The 17,561-nt window shown below is 39.5% G+C and overlaps 1 protein-coding gene across 1 annotated transcript in view; it reads left to right on the top strand.

Moving 5' to 3' along the window:
* HOOK1 (hook microtubule tethering protein 1) overlaps positions 1-17,561 on the top strand; it is a 44,135-nt gene that overhangs the window by 13,522 nt on the left and 13,052 nt on the right. The window contains 8 exon segments of the mRNA XM_034779388.1: positions 4,306-4,378; positions 4,749-4,799; positions 7,780-7,912; positions 9,408-9,475; positions 11,545-11,607; positions 12,627-12,710; positions 14,948-15,114; positions 16,041-16,181. Coding sequence (XP_034635279.1) covers positions 4,306-4,378; positions 4,749-4,799; positions 7,780-7,912; positions 9,408-9,475; positions 11,545-11,607; positions 12,627-12,710; positions 14,948-15,114; positions 16,041-16,181 — 780 coding nt within the window.

The following is a 17,561-nucleotide window of genomic DNA, read 5'->3' as shown; positions in this document are numbered from 1 at the left end:
ACAGAGAATTGGGGTTGGAGTGGCAGAGTGGAGTTAAACACTAGTGGACATGTCACTTTGGTGGCAAGCCCACTGTTTGAAACTGCAGTGAGCTCAGACACAAGATCAGAACATCAGACTGTCACTGAAATAGTGTTATGGCTTTTTACCACTGGCTCAGATGAGAAAAGAAGGGTTTAATGCGGAGTCATATCCTGTTTTAAAACACAGCTTTGATGATTAGCAATTTGATAAGTGTAAGCAGGTGCTTTTCCCAGCGTGCTCCAAAACATAGTATGCACATGTTATATAAGGGCAACGATAACCACCTTCTTAGGGTTTGGCTGTAACAAAATGATTCAACGTGAAGTTACACAACTTTAAGCCCAAAATTACTCCTTGGGTTTGGCTGCTCTTAGGGTTGCTCCCCGAGGACTGTTTTGCCTAGATCCTCTGACCAAAGGGGCAGCACCCATCTCTGTATCTTGTCTGGGTTAACAAACTGCACCTACCACAGTCAGCAGAGATTAATTAGCATCTTCCTGCAGTAACTACAGCCTCGCAGTTTGACAACGAGTACGGTCTCTCAACCAGTTCTTCACCCACTTTATAGGAGTTTCATCTCAACCACATTTCCTTAGTTTGTTTATGAGAACGACTTGTGAGACTGTGACAAGAGCCTTATTAAAATCAAGATGTATCATATATCCTGTTTCCCCCTCTACACTAGGTCAGTGACCCTGTCAAAGAAAGAAATTAGGTTGGTTTGGCATGATTTGTTCTTGACAAACCCATGCTGGCTATTCCTTATAACACTGTTATCCTCTACATGCTTACAAATTGATTGTTTAATAACTTGTTCCAATATTGTTAAAAGGTTCCATTGGTAAACTAATAGCATGCATATGGACTGATCCTTTAAAGTCTCTAAATGTCTCCTAATGAAAGCAAGATCCATTCAGTGGGACAGCTTTATATTAGTGGCTCTAAAAAGAAATACAAAAAGTTATGTAAAATGACAATCTAGAACAAATAACTTTTTCTTTCCTAATTCTTTTGACTAATTAAATTGTTATAGCAGAAGTGTATAAATATGTTAACTCTAACTGTAATTGCTGTAGCTGGCTTTTGTCAGTTCAGATTTTTTTTAATTGTTTATTCTAAACATAAACATGATTTTTTTTGTCTGATGTTACAAAGCACAAAAACTAGGCACAATAAAGAAATATTTTAGATATTTATGTTTTAATTTTAATTCACTATATCAGGGGTGGCCAACCTGAGCCTAAGAAGGAGCCAGAATTTACCAATGTACACTGCCAAAGACCCACAGTATTATGTAATGATTATATACGTGTGTGTGTGTGTGTGTGTGTGTGTGTGAGTGTGTGTGTGTATATATATATATGCACACATAATCATATAATTTGATAATGTATATTTATTATGCATTTATAATATATAGTTAACGATAATAAAAACAACTTGTCTTAATGTTTTACTTAGTGGGACTTCTAGCAATCTTTGCTTTCAGCAATTCCCTTGAAGTTTGGTTTGTGTTCAGTTGTGCTCACACGCAGCAGTCCTCTTAAGTGGCAGTCTGTCAAAACGGATCGGTGCTTGGATTTCACATGTTTTGAGTGTTGAGAAAACAGACACTCAAAGATAGGTCAAGGCAAACATCGAGATTAATTTTAGGGCCGCACTTCTGATGTTGGGGGTATTTATCCTTTGGCACAGATTTCCAGAAAGTAAGGGTCCCCTCTGTCTTCGGAACAAATTTCAATCTGTCATCTTTCAAAAGTTTTATTATTTCCATCTGGGATGTTGCTTCGTCAGTAACTAAAGGGGGCTTCAGACAATCGGCTTCAGCACTAAAAGGGTCAATCAGAAATCTGATTTGAGGTCTTTTCTGCTGCAAATCTTGGAATCTTTCCTCAAAACTGTCCTTAAAATCTTTAATCATGCTTGCATATCTAGTTGTGCTCTGTTTTAGGGGTTCTTGTGCATCTTCTTTTGATCTGTCTGGAAGTTATGACATTGAGGGAAAGTGTGTCAGCTCTCCCTCAAGCATTTGTCTATGAAACACCTGCAGTTTGTTCATGAACGCAAATACACTTTGCACTAGATAAGACAGCAACCAGAATTTTCGTTGTAAGTCCACGTTTAGTTTATCCAAATGCAGCAGCATGTCTGCAAGAAATGCCAAGTCTAGAACCTCCGCAGGATCTGTAAGCTCAGGGTGTATTCTTTGCTTCTCCTCCATAAACAATTTTACTGGTTCCAGGAGCTCGAAAAAACGGGAAATAACTTTACCTCTCAAGAGCCATCGAACTGTGCAGTGAAATGGCAAATCAGCAGGGAAGTCGTCTTCATCCAGTTCTTTGACTAGATTTTGAAATTGTCTGTGATTGAGTGCATTTGAGCAAATGAAATTCAAAATGTGCAAGACTGGATTCATGACATGATCAAATTTGAGATTTTTAGATACGAGTGTTTCCCGATGAATAATACAGTGAAATGCCCAAAATTTGGGAAAGCTCTCGTCAGATTTACAAAGCCCTACTAATCCATTCACAGATCCCCACATGGATGGAGCCCCATCTGTTGCAATAGCAGTGAGCTTCTGTAAAGGGAAGTGGTGTTTCACAACTAGCAACATCAATGCCTCCTTTAGATCTCGTCCACGAGTTCTGTCCTTTAGTGGGACGATATCCAGGAGTTCTTCCCTTACAACACAGTCCGGACAAATACCGATAATTGAGGTTTATCCTGTACGTCGCACGACTCATCCAAAGCGATGCTCAAATACTCACAGTGCTGAAGTTGCAAGTGCAGTAGCCATTCAGTGTCACTGTTCAGGTCGGAGATTCTGCGTTCTGCTGTGTGGCGTGAAAGCTGCAGGCCAGAAATTTTCTTCTGTAGATTCTCGTTCTCTGGTGACAAGATTGAAATCACATCAGTGATGCACATTTTTATAAACTCGCCTTCAGAGTAGGGCTTTTTTATACGGGCCATGTGCCCGGCCACATAATAGGAGGCTAAGGTTACAGTCTGCAATCGGTTGGCAAATCTGGTGAAGAATTGGGCTTCTACATCTGTTTGTTTTTTCAAAATTTTCCATTTTAAAGTGCAGAGTTCAGAACCTTGTGGGAATTCTTGATCCATATGTGCATGGCTAGAAGCGAAATGACGCTGCAAGTTTGAAGATTTGAACTGAGAGACACATGTCTGGCAAAGAAGACACATGGCCTTATGATTACGTTCAACGAAAAAGTACTTATGCTCCCACTCCTGTTGGAAGCTTCGATTTTTCATCTGTGTATTTGCTTTTCCATTTGCACTTGCTTTCCATTGTTAGATGGTGTAAGAAAAATTTTGATTAAAAATTTCCACACCAGCTAGTAGTCACTGTGTACTTTATTGAAGGAGACCAGGCTCCAGCCAGGGGTTTCTGGACACCTGGCTCTGCCCCAGGCCCCGCCTCCCACTCCACCCTTTTCACCAAGTCCCCACCCCAATCCTGCCCCTCCCTGCCCTGCCTCTTCCTGCCTCATTCCGCCCCCTCCCCCAGTGAGATGTCCCCCTCCTCCCTGCTCCCTCCCCGAGCCTCCTGGTGCGAAACAGGGGCAGCAGAAAAGGAGACAGAGCAGGAAGTGACGGGGGGAGGCTGTGCACCAGGTCCTCGCTCCTCCCTCCCCCAGTGCCTCCCATCGCGATCAGCTGTTTTGCGGCGTTGAGGTGGCTCAGGGAGGGAGAGGGAGGAGCGAGGACGCACACCCAGCCTCCTCCTACCCCCCCCCCAGAGCAGCCTCAATGCCATGAAACAGCTGATCATGTCGGGAGGTGCTGGGGGAGGAAGGGGGGCTGGGTGCTCCTCCCCCTCCCTCCCAGAGCCGCAATGCCACGAAACAGCTGATCGCCGTGGCAGGCGAGCAGGAGGGGCAGGTGCTGATGGGGCGGGGAGGAGGGGGAGGCATTGGCAGGCGGGAGGGGCTGGGGACTGATAGGACTACTGGTGGGTGCTGAGCACCTACCATTTTTTTCCCAGAATTGGCTCCTGGCAGGAGCTGCTGGTTGGCCACCCCTGCACTATATTCTTGAAGCCTCAAAATTCCTTCTGCCCGACAGGGTGGAGTGTCTTCACTACCTAGCTTTGATGTCTTATTCAGTAGAATTCACTCGCCAGGACAGAAAATTTCCAATAATGTACCTCTTCAGATACTGTAGTGAATTTTCTAATATAAAACTAACGCTGGAGGTCTGATGTCTCATTTGAATTATGCCATTTTAATGTTTAGTAAATACAGTTTACTTTTATTCTAGAGATGTTGCCTGGTTTGATGAATCATGGCTAAGCCGTATTAAAGAAGATGTTGGTGACAACTGGAGAATAAAGGTACCAAAAATGAAAGTTGGCAAAAGCTATTTGCAGTCGCTTAGGACGATGTTTCCTGAGTTTATCTAATATTACTATGTTACAGTGTTGGGGGAGGTGTCAAAAAGAGCAATAATTAACACACACATTCAAATTGTATGTAACTGACTGAAACATATTTTACCATGACCTATGCTTCACATGCAGTTCCTTTCTCATCTTAATTCCCTCCCAGCATCATTACATATTTCTCATAAAACTACTGTGTAGATTTTTAAATGAAAATAAAATGCAGTCAGATTAAACTTTTTCTTGTTTTGTTTTTAGTCAGAGAAAAGTATCTATTCTTAATAGTAGCATATAACCAATGTTATCTTTTATACACTGTTAGGCCAGTAATCTGAAAAAGGTTCTGCAAGGAATTATGGACTACTATCATGAGGTATGGAAAAAGCAGCAGTTTTGTTGGTTTTGTTCATATAACAAATAAGGATTGGTCTTTTTTGCTAAAGTTAATCCCAACTATAGAATAATACTAAACTTTTCCTATAATGATACTCTTTTTGTGAAATGTGTGTTAGAGCGTGGTATAAATGAAAATTCTCTCAATAGAAAAATACTGAAGCTACATGTAAAACTTGTTTGGGTGGAGTGATGAGTATTTCTCGAACATGCTGTGACTTGACCAAGTAATGGCAACTCTTTGGAACTCAACACTGTGAATTTACACTGTCTAGTCCATTATGTTTTTAGCAGCAGACATGTTTGGCCAGCTGCAAGTGAAATTCTCCACGGCCTGATTCTGCTTTTTTACTATGACATTAATAATTGTGTATCCTGCAGAAACATGCTTGCTGCCATATAAGAAGAAAGTGAGGTTTTTGATATTGCGTATTTATAAAAGCATCCTTTTGTGGGAAAGTATGCGACCTTATTTGGCTTTAAAAGCTAACCAGGGCGAGGCCTTATAAGTATTTGGATGAGAAATCCCTGGGGCGAAAACATCCCGTGAAACATGTTGTGCTGCTGCTCTTAGGTTCTGCTAATAGAAAAAACAGATTCGCTTAGCTTTTAATGCAGCATTCTCAATATATTTTTTGCATTTTTTTTACATAAGCAAGGATAATCTTATTTGACATTTAATCACTTAGTTATTTTTCTCCACAGTAAGCTTTCAAAATCTGTATTTATTTTTGCCAGAATCCACTTACTCCTTGGATAATTTTACTTTACTCATGATTGAGATAGTCACTCCTCTTTAAAGCTCCTTATTGTCACTTTCCAAAGCAATCTCTTAAACTGAAATTTCTAATCTCTGTTCTAAGACCCCAGGCAAATTGTTTTGGAAAACTTGCAGGGAGGGGGCAAAAAACTTGAATAAATTGATCAGACACTTAAATAAATGCACATGCAGATTTTGACAAAATAATAATTTGAACACAGTACTTTTTCTATTTGATTGTTAAGAAAAGGATACTAAATGACAACTGTTAATACACCACCCAATCTTGAGCCTTGAATTGCTATAAAGTGAGGCAGTTTAAAGTTAGGATTCCCAAAATAACCCTAATTCTGCCTGCTTGAACACCTCTTCTTTTTTTTTTAAGCAAAAAGATACTTCATTCTGTGATTATGTGCAGGATAACCACCTTCCTGACAAACACAATATAATAATGTAAACAGACTACTTTTTTATGCCCTTCTCTTCAACTAAATCGTAAATTGTGTTTATCTAAAACAGTGGTCACCAACCGGTCGATCATGATCGACTGGTCAATCCTGGAGGATCTCCCAGTCAGTCGTGATCTCCAGCTGTGCAGCTGGGCTGCCGCTAAGACAGACTCCCTGTCTGCCCCGGCCCCACGCCACTCCTGGAAGCGGCCAGGGCGGCCTACGGCCCTGGGGGCAGGGGTCTCCCTCCACACATTGCTCCTGCTTGTAAGCACCGTCCCCGCAACTCCCATTGGCCGGGAATGGGAGCTGCCGGGGCGGTACTTGCAGAGAGGGGCAGTGCGCAAAGCCATGTGCCACCCGCTCTCCCACCCCCCCCGTCCCCGGGGGCCGCAGGGGCACATTGGCCCTTTCCAGGAGTGGTGTGGGGCCGAGGTCGGCAGGGAGCCTGGCTTAGGGGCAGCCACGCTGCACCACCGACTGGGAGCCGCTGGAGATGAGTGCTGCCTGGTGGGAGGCCGCACTTCAGCCCTGAGCCCCCTCCCAGAGCCAGCACCCCACACCACCCCTGAGCCCCCTTCCGGAGTCAGCACCCCATACCTCCTCCTGCACCCTGAACCCCCTCCTGTACCCCAAGCCCCAGCCCTGACCCTCCTCCCAGAACCAGCACCTCCACCCCTCCTACACTTCAGTCCTGAACCCCCTCCCAGAGCCAGCACCCCATGCCCCTTCCTGCAGCCCAACACTCTGCCCCAGTCTGGAGCCCCCTCCTGCACCCAAACTCCCTCCCAGAGCTTGCACTCCTCACCCCCTCCTGAACCCCCAACCCCCTGCCCCAGGCTCAGCCCAGAGCCCCTCCCACACTGTGAAACCCTCGTCCCCAGTCCAGAGCCCACATCCCCTCCCGAACCCCGACCCCAGCCCAGTGAAAGTGGGTGAGCGTACGGGAGAGCAAGTGACTGGGGAGGGAGGCGGGGAGTGAGTAGGGCAGAACTTTGGGGAAGGGGCGGGGCCTCAGGGAAGGGAAGGGGTAGATCCTGGGTTGCTCTTAACTTCAAAAAGTGATCTTGGGCGTAAAAAGGTTGGAGACCACTGATCTAAAATGCAGAAAAGGTATTTTGTATTACTGCACACCTGTTCCAGGAACATGTAACTAGTGATCATATAATATTTATGTGCAAGGGGCTGAGCAGATATAACCCCCCTGAATTTTATGCAGTTAGTGCATTGCTATTGCATATCCGTTTTAAGGAACTCATGACCGTAGTATCTAGCTGTAATGTAGGCCTTTTTGTATTAATATATAGTATGGCATATTTTCATTGGTGGTGTAAGTGTGTTTTGTGTGTGTGTGTGTTGTTTTTTTTAGGGGCTTTTCCTGGAGATACTGCTTTAAAGCAATACATCCCTCCAGCTATTTTGTTTTTCTAGTCCTTTTCAAATTTCTTACTATTTTTCTTCATAGTCTTATTTCCTTAATTCAGTATTGCTACCTGAGTATTACCATTAGGCAAAAGGCTGTGTGACAGACTTAACTAGTTCTTCTGTGTATAGTAACCCAAGGTAGTGTCCAGGGTCTTTCCTCATCTGTCTCCAAAGTCATATTTACCTCTAGTAATATCTCCAGTTTTTTGTCCCGACTGTGTTTCCCAGCCCAGATCTTTTTGCAGGATGGATGAATATGTATACGGATGCTAAAGCTTCATCATGCATATAATTGAAATGCCAAACTTACCTTTTATATTTTACAGTTTTTAGGTCAGCAGATTTCAGAAGAACTTGTTCCTGACTTAAATCAGATATCTGAACATTCGGATCCTACAGAGCTGGGCAGGTTACTGCAGCTTATTCTAGGTTGTGCAGTCAACTGTGAAAAGAAACAAGGTACATGCTGTTTTCACCTGTTGAAGATATACCTAGGAACAAACAACCTCCTCAGGCCACCCTTACTTTAGGAAATAGCAAATAGTAACATGCATAGAGAATAAGATGGAATTGATGTCTCATTTAAAAAATACTTTCTGTTCCTGAATCCAACAGTAGGTATTAGCCTCTTTCTGCTAATGTGTTATACAATATTATTATCATAAACTCTTTGAAATTGGAGTTTGTAAAAACTAATAATAACTTTAGAAAGTGCGTCTGCATACAGGTTCTTAATCTGGCGTCAAATATTTTTCGTTAAAAGTGGACTGGAAAGTGGCTTTTACATTTATTACTTATACTATATAAAATCCCAGATTGATAACAAAATATGTGCCCAGGCATAAAATTTACAAATGAATACATTTTAAAACTAATAGTTTAAGCTACCTCTTATTTATCTGTAAAGGTCTAAGGTGGTTGCTTTTTGTTTGTTAATGCCCACATAAGCACCCATTACAGTGCAGGAAAACACTTTTTGATTATTCAATAAAAAAATAGTCATTTAATTAAAGTCTTGCATCAGTGAGTATTTAGAAAGCCAGGTGGTATCATCCTGCATTGAGAATTAAAGCATTAGCGATGACATTTCGTCTATCGCACTTTATGTGCTATCTCAGTGATAAGTTTTTCTCCACCAAAAAATTTGAAAACTCAAACCAAATAAAGCTGACATAATAGGGTCAAATGAAAACTTGCAAAATTTTGGAAATGTAGATATTTAAAGGCTTTTCACTCCTTTGTATATACTGTAAATTTTAGAAGTACCTATGGTAAACAAGATGTTAAATTGTTTTAATATGTTGTGTTGCAAAATTTACAACTTTCATACTGGAATGAAAAGCCTTAGTTTGCATTTTGGTCTCTTGTGAGTTTAAACGAAGCCCTTCTGTCTTAAATAGTAGTTTAATTTTGGGTTGTGAAATGCTATAAATAGAAATTACGGCTTTTGTTATGCATAACATAAGCTATGAAACAACAGGAGCCTTTGTGGAAAAGGTTGCATTGTGAAGCTTTAGAGCTGGTCATTCTTTCTTCTTTTTTCTTAGTTAGCAGTCAAAAACATTTTGCAGTAATATTCTAGTCCTAGGATGTTCAAAGGGCCAAATTCTCTCTGAGCTATATGCCTACTTCGGAAGGAAAAAATTGTCCTTAATCTAATCTTGCAAACTTCCATATGATGCAACCTGTTGAAATTATGTGAGTAAATGTATGAGAGAATTGGGCCTACGTATATAGGGCCTCACTCCATATTTACTAATATGTCAGCATCACTGAAACTATTCTTAATAAGAGCAATAACTTTTTTGGAAATGATTTGTCATAGAATTATCATGTTCTTTATTATCCATTGATATCCGCTTTGCGGAAAGGGCAGAACATATGCCACTTCAAGCCATTTTACAGTAAATGTTGTCATAAGTAAACTATTGGAAATACTTTTTCTCCATTACAGAACATATACAAAATATAATGACCCTAGAAGAGTCTGTTCAACATGTTGTTATGGCTGCTATTCAAGAGGCAAGTAATAATTCATATATAAATAGCCTAAAACTTTCAACAGGAAAGCTTGAATGTAAATATATAGAGCCAGATCTTTACACCCTGCCCCTCTTCCCTCTCCTGCTGTTTTGCATTGATCACCAGCAAAAAGGAACCAGAAAGCTTCCTTAAAGGCAGTTGGGCATTCCCCTTGTGTCTTGTAAACAGCTCTATGCTTTCTGTTCTCAAGTCAGCTCTTGTGCCAGAGCACACTTTGTGTTCTGAGGATTCTCACTTGAGTGTTGGTCCTTAGGGGGCTGTTGAAAGCAGATGGAAGTTAGGGCAGCCCTTAAGCTGCTCTGACTTCTGCATGGGACCAGCTCTCCTGAACTTTTTCCCATGTTACCTTACCTACCAGTTCTCTGAGTTTGGTGAAGTCTGGTTTACTTGGAGTTCTTTGATTTATTTGGGGTTGGTCCTGATTTATTTGGGATTGTTCCTGATTTAGTTGGGGTTGGACCTGCTTTGAGCAGGGGGTTGGACTAGATGACCTCCTGATGTCTCTTCCAACCCTAATGATTCGACGAGTCTACTAACCTATCCTGCACTGAAAATATATCCAGTAATAAAACCTAATACAACTTTAGTTTCAATAGTTAAGAAACCAGTTGTGTTTAAGGGTACTAAGGTTTTGTGTGTAGATATAATTCTGCTAATCAGAATGTTGTTTGCTACATATTTTGACTAATTGAACTTTTCTTCTGGTTAAAGTCTGGGTCTATCGCTATAACTTTTTTTTTTTTATCAAAAGATTTGAATAAGAGGCAGAGCTTATTAGCTGTGATAGTTGCCAAATGCAGTATCCAGTACTCTATACTAGTCTTCCAGTTGTTCCCTCCGTGACAATTAATCTAAGAAACACTGGAGTGGTGACAGCTGCTAATGCTGGTTCAACTCATTGGGTGAACATTCATCCCCGTTGAAATTGATGAGAGTTTTGCCATTGATTTCAGTGGGATCAACATTTAACCCATAAAGCTACTACACCTGTTTTGTTAAAAGAACAGAGTACTTTCTCTGGGTACTGTAGATTTGAATTAGTAGTAAAGTGTAACAGTATAATAGTCAAATACTAACTGTCACAGTTTCAGAGCAACTGCATCTGTATTCCCCCTCCGTGGTCCACCAAGGGCACCCACTCTAAGGTCTCAGCCATCACCTCTCTAGCATGAAGACCGGCATCTCACTCTCTCCTGACTGGCGGTTCTTTTAGGCTTCATGGTTCCCTGCCTATACTGTTATCCCCAGCAAGACAGTGTCTGCACTTTGTTTTTTTTTTCCAGAAGCTATGACTAGTGCATGGCTCGCAATCATAAGTTACCACACCACTCTTTCTTTAGTCTTAATGTGAAAGCATTACAGAGAAAACATATTAAATAATAAAAGAACCTTCATGCATGCTAAAAAGTTTACCAGTGGTCACTGCCAACTCCAGACTCAAGCTCTGATAGGTTTCAGTCCTTCAGAACCCACACCTGGGTTTTCTCTGGTTACAAGTTCATAGCTGTCTCAGATTCAGAACCCTGGCTTGGCAGTTCACCGTTTCTTGGTATACTTCGGGCCTTCCAACTCCTGTCTCCGGGAACAGATACTCAGCAGACATGGCCCACTCCTTAGGGCATAGTTTCAGAAGGCTGAGTTTTTGCATAAGCAGAGGTGGGAATTTGCATTAACCTCTCCCTACGTATTCCCCAGGAAATCCACTTCATACTTGCTATCCCAAAAGTCCATTCTTGTGTGGCACATTTTCAATATAATCCTTTGTACTCCCAGGCCTCACATCACATCTCCCCCTTAGAAAAGTTATGTACAGTCCTGGTTCACAATAATACATAAACCATTAATTTAATACAATGGACCCCAAAGATACTTAACCCTGATTCAATAAGGTTTCCCAAGGATATGCAGGAAACTGCTGTATCTGTCACACCAACAACTACTGAAGTTAAATTGGGGAGAGGTGGAATCTAATTCAACACCAGAAGCCACTCACTCTATAGTATATCTATTTGCACTATTTTAATCTATGTGCCATTTTTGTTTTTTAGCTCATGAGCAAGGAAATACTGAGTTCTGTCACAAATGATACATCTGGTGAAATGGAGCAACAGGTAATTGTCTTATGTTTGTTATAATAGTCAAATAATGTTAAGAGTTTCAAAAATAATTTATTCACATCGTACCATGCTTGTAAATTCAGAGAGTAGACACAAAGGTACCTCTCCCATCATCTCCCAATGAAAGAAATTTCAGTCCTTCATCCATACAGATTAACTTGCTTCTTGCTTTACCAGCCAGTTGTTGTTGTTTCCCTCAGACCAGCTTACCAAAATCAGTGCCCAGACTTGTATTTCACAAAGGGCAGAGCAACATGCTGATGCTACACTAGGAAGTTAGAGTAAATTTAACTCTTATCTTTCATTGTCACCCATAGTGCTAGAGGTAGGTGAATGACTGAGTAAAGCAGTGCACATAAACTTAGCTTTTTTGTAAAAGACATGAAATGGCTGATCTTATCATCTCTGTTGCCTGAGTAGAGACTGCAGGAGGATGTGACAGGAAGAGCAAAGAGTAAGTGCTATCAACCTCCATTAAGGTTAGAAAGTACAGATGAGTGCATACTGCAGAGTGATCTTAGAAAATATTTGAGTTCGGTGTCAACCCAAACACCCAGAGTTCTGTTCTTGAAGTAGAATTATCGTTAATTTAAAAGCACTCTTTCCCCAAGAAAGAGCTCAGATGCTTCCCCTATGATGACATTGACCTTCCTATAGCTATCAGAGGAAAGATGGTCAGTAGCCTGGTTGCTAGTCTTGTATGCTGGAGTCTCAGGTTCAATCTTCTGCCCTGCTGCAGATTCTCTCTGACCTTAGGCAAGCAAGTCACTTCGAGTACGTCTACACTGGAGGGGAAAAAAAAAAAAATGCAACCAAACAAAAACAAACACCTCTGTAGCAGCAAATCTCAGAACCTGGTTTTACAGTTTTTCTGTCTGTTTTTGCAGCAGAGATGTGCCTTACTCTCTCTGTCATATCTATCTTACATGTCCCGCCTCGTACAGATAGGGAGCATATAAAATAATCTTAATTTCAATATATCTAACTTGCATGAAATCTTTTTTTTTTTTAAGATGAAAAGAGCCCTTGAAGACCTTCAAGAAGCACTAGCAGAAAAAGAAGAACTGAAGCAAAGATGTCAAGAACTAGACCTGCAGGTAAGGAGAGACAAACATACTTTTTCAAATATGTGACATTAAGAAATAGAAGCTCTGTTAAACAGTTGCAAAATGCAGTGTCTTTAGAGATTAAATTTCACCTATAAGTTCTTAGCCTTTTCAGTTTGTACTGAAACAAAGCTTCCCCATGCTGAAATGCTTCATACATGTGATTGTTGGAAATATTATCCTTTAATGTAAATCCGTGCTCAGCTCCCCTGCAACTATTGGAAAATATATTGCTAATCCATAGTATGAAAGATTTCTTGGTGCAATAACTTGATATCTTGCAGTTAGTAATCGGTCATTGCAATACTATAGCTATGAATAGTAAAAATGCTTATAAAAATGTTCCATGCTTATTTTCAGCTAACTATAGCTTTAGCCCTTTTAAAAATATATTAAGAACCAATTCATTATAATGGACTGATTGCAGTCACTGAAGGTGAAATAATAGCACTCACTGTAAATGTATGATTGTGCTGAATTTACCAAATAGCAAGGCTAGGGAAATATTTTAGCCTGTAACTTTATGCCAGCCATTTCTGCTTCAGTCCCAAATTGCCCTTTCTCCTTATGCTATGATACCTATCATGCATCGTTTTGAGAAGTCCGAACTACCACACAGCTGTTATAGACTTCTGTTTGGAGTAGTTAACTTGATGGCAGTTCACACAAATCTGGTTGGTCTATCCTCTTTGCATGTCATGACCAGGAGTAGTGGTTAAAAGTATGTATAGTTGAACATGAATGTACGAATGGTAACTAAAGTTAATGGAAAGTATATTTTGTAAAATAGGTGTCCATATTTTTGAAATTACACAATACATATTTGTTCATGTCATCGTCCAATGGTGCACCATGGTTTCAGCATAATGTATGTGGTGTTGAAAAGAAGTAGGAGACAGCCAATGGGACTCTGAGGGACCTGAAATGAGGATGAAGGAAATGAATGAGACATTCAGTTAATAAACATCCTGCCTTTTAAAAGTGTTTACTGTCTCCATGATTGAAGACTGATTAGGCCTTGTACAGGGAATAATAAAAGACTCTTAAGGCACAGATTTGCTCTAGGTCTGCAAATATACAGTAAGTTGGCTTCCCAGATATTCAGAGAATAGGACCTTAAAGGCAGTAAGTACGCAGTGAAGAGGTGGGAGAGTGCTGTTGGTTTCTTTTACATCTATTTAATTATAGGCACTTAAATTGTGTATAATCATGGATGGATAAATAAAAAAAATCTTTTAATATTGCCTCAGATTATTATGCTAACTTTATATCTTATTAAATATTGCCACCATGGTATGCTGCATATGTATTGAAAGTCATAATAATGACTGACCGTTCTCATTTAAACTAATTCTTAATAAATTCACTTGTAAGGTCTCAGTCTTCCTTGATATTTTCCAAGAATATAAGAAAGGTAGGTTTCCTTTATGATTCAGGAAAACATAACCCGAAGAGCACATTCTACTGTTTAAGTGCCAGTTAACTAACACATGCTATATGCTCTGATGTTTGATGAAGTATTAAAATTAACACATCATCTTTCACTTGAAAGAGCTTAAGGGTTCCGTCTTTTAACCCTTGCCCATTTTATGGCTGTTTTAATATACTTACCAACTTAGTGTAATGTTATGTTCCCATTTGCTTAGCTGTGAACACTTTCAAAATCAAACCAGTTCAATCACTTCAAAAATGCATGCCCTATATGATGCTGTCTAGGATTTTTTGTGTGTCTGCTTATTAGCTTATGGCTCTTGGACCTGCTTTTTGCAAAACCATCCATAGCTGAACGCACGGCAGTGCCGTGTTAGTGTGCTAGCCAATGCCATTCTGCTTTTTATTGTTAGTACACAAGCCAAATGGGAAATACTCTTCATCCTACTGTTATTGTTTCTGTTCAGTTTCTAATCATAACATATTTGTTTCCTTTTGTTTTTATAAAATCTGGAAATATCAGTTGCCCCCCCATATTTATTACAATACCACATGCCCTAGAAGATAGTTTTCATTTATAAAACAAAACAAAAAGGCACACCTCCTTGGTTGACAACTTTCATACTCTAAAGCAGCTAGGTGCTTAAGGGTATTTATAAATCACTCCTAAATTTTTCAAATGCTCAACTTCTATGTAACAAACAAATTATTTGGTGGCATCTTATAATCTATTATTTTGTGTTCTTCTTGGCAATCGGATGGGACCTATAAACTTGATGTTGTGTTACGTGCACTAGGTGGCTGCCCTTCAAGATGAAAAAAACAGCTTGATGTCTGAAAACGAGGTCATGAATGACAGATTAGACCAGTTAGATGGCTCTCTTGATGATCCAAATACTGTTGTTGCAAAAAAGTATTTCCATGTACAGCTGCAGCTAGAACAACTACAGGAAGAAAACTTCAGGTATGAAATAACTTGCAGCTTTATTTAATCTCTCAAAATGTTGTTGTCATATGTGATGGGAGTTTCTTCTAAATATGCAGGATTTTCCTTCTCAGTTCACTATTCTAAAAGCTTCTCTGTCATTGAATTAATATAAACTATATAAGGTACAGTTTAGTGTTTCCCCTAAACTTCTTCCATTTTGGATGATCATTGAGACCATTAATGCTTTTCTTTCCACCATTTTCTAAAACCAGGGTAGGCAATCCATTGCACAAGTGCCCAAGGTGGCACACGAGCTGATTTTCAGTGGCACTCACACTGCCCAGGTCCTGGTCACTGGTCCGGGGGCCTCTGTATTTTAATTTAATTTTAAATGAAGCTTCTTAAACATTTTAAAAACCTTATTTACTTTACATACAACAATAGTTTAGTTATATATTATAGACTTATGGAAAGAGACCTTCTAAAAACGTTAAAATGTATTACTGGCACGTGAAACCTTAAATTAGAGTGAATAAATGAACACTCGGCACACCACTTCTGAAAGGTTGTCACCCCCGTTCTAAAATATTGTGGGCTCTGATGGGAGGGAGAAAGGCAGGACCAAGAATAAGAACTGAAGCACATGTTTCATGTGGTGATTTGTACTAATAAAAACCCAACATTGTCTGGGTCTAAGTGATTCATACGTTCTTTTACGGCAGTCATAAATTAACCAGAAACTCCTTTGAGTAAAATATTAACACAGTAAACTAACAGATCTGTTTATATGATATGGTGTGGTTGTAGTAAATAGCCCTGTGACAATACTTTTTTATTGTGTGTCTGCTACGTTTATGTATTTTGAATATTTTTTTACTGTTTCAGTAGAAAGCGGATCATATTAGTTACGTGAACAAAAGATAGGAAAATATATTTTCTCAACAGCTTCTTATTTACAAAAGGCTTGAAGCTGCAAAGGATGATTATCGTGTTCACTGTGAAGATCTGGAGAAACAACTGATTGAGCTGCAACATAGAAATGATGAGTTGACCTGTTTGGCAGAAGAATCTAGGGCCCTAAAAGATGAAATTGACGTTCTTAGGTATGTAGTGGACATAGTTACCATTCAGACTGAAGGTTCTGAATGATAATGCCAAGGCTCCATATTTAAAGATAGACATTTCTGTATAAAATTACACAGTTTATGTGTTACTACAAGCAAACTTGAAACTAAATGGAAAAAAGGACCAGAGTGAAAAATAAAACTGGAAGGTGAAATGTAAGTTTATGACCACAATAAGTACTCTGCATATCAACATTATTCTGCAAAAGACTTCCACATGAAGCAGGACTAAAAGATACAACCTTTCTCCTCCTGATGTAGAAAACATAAAATACCCTAGGAAATGAGAATGTTGTAATCATAATGGATTTTATTACCAACAGGATATTTTTATTGGCAAAGGCCCGCCTTTTCTGATACAGAAAAAATGTAATTGCCCAAATATAAGTCTCAAACCAAGTGAAAATGAAACTTAACTATTGCATCAGTATTTTAGTTAGATTGTATGTTCAGGATTACAAGACTAAGTAGGGGCAAAACACAACAAGCATGATGAGAACTTATCATGTTGAGTTCAGTTCAACATATGTAAACTAAACTAGTTACTAAAAAATACAGAAAGTAAATATGGTGCTATAATATTTCTAGAAATATAACCATGTAAAGTCACTCTTTTTTTTTTATTGTTATAATAGATAATTTAATATAGAATAAAATATATTGCAATCTTACATTATATCAAGTTTCATAGAAGAACATCAGGTTAAGTATAAGAGACTGGATTTTGTAATGACTTCTATGCTAATTTTTAATTTTGTAAGATACCAAACAGTAAAGTGACTCAATATTTAGTTTAAAGGTTTGTTAATTCTTTAGTGCCAGTAAAATGAAGATCCATTTCTGATTCAAAATACCTTGATATCATTTGGACAGAACACTTTCTGTCTTATATACTTTTTAAAAGGAGCTGATCAATTTGTCTTCCTTGGTCATGCCTCCTGGCAAAAATACCCATAGGATAATGATCTCCAAAACCTATCTGTAGTAATATACCTTAGCTTTGTACCTATTCCTGCTAGATAGAGGCACCGGTATTTTGCAGGCTTACTCAGCTGCAGGATCAATCTGTAGCCTAGGGCATAGTTCACTTGTATTAATTCCAACACCATCATGAATGTGTGGGGCCATTTCATATACTGTCTACAAGACATATGTCAACACACAGTTTTGTGGGGCTGCACCTCCACAATGACTACTTTTAAAACTAAACTTTGCATTTATGAGTCTGTATCAACCCTACAGCTAAGAATTAAAATAATGCATTAGTTTTACACAGAGGACGTAACTCTAGCCTTGGATATATGCATGCATCTCCCTGTCTAAGCTAATTGGAACCATCCTTGCAGATGAGGGCAGAAC

Source organism: Trachemys scripta, chromosome 8, assembly GCF_013100865.1.
Source record: "Trachemys scripta elegans isolate TJP31775 chromosome 8, CAS_Tse_1.0, whole genome shotgun sequence".
NCBI classification, from domain to species: Eukaryota; Metazoa; Chordata; order Testudines; family Emydidae; genus Trachemys; species Trachemys scripta.
The sequence above is the reverse complement of the archived record's forward strand: the minus strand, read 5'-3'. Positions and strand labels throughout refer to the sequence as shown.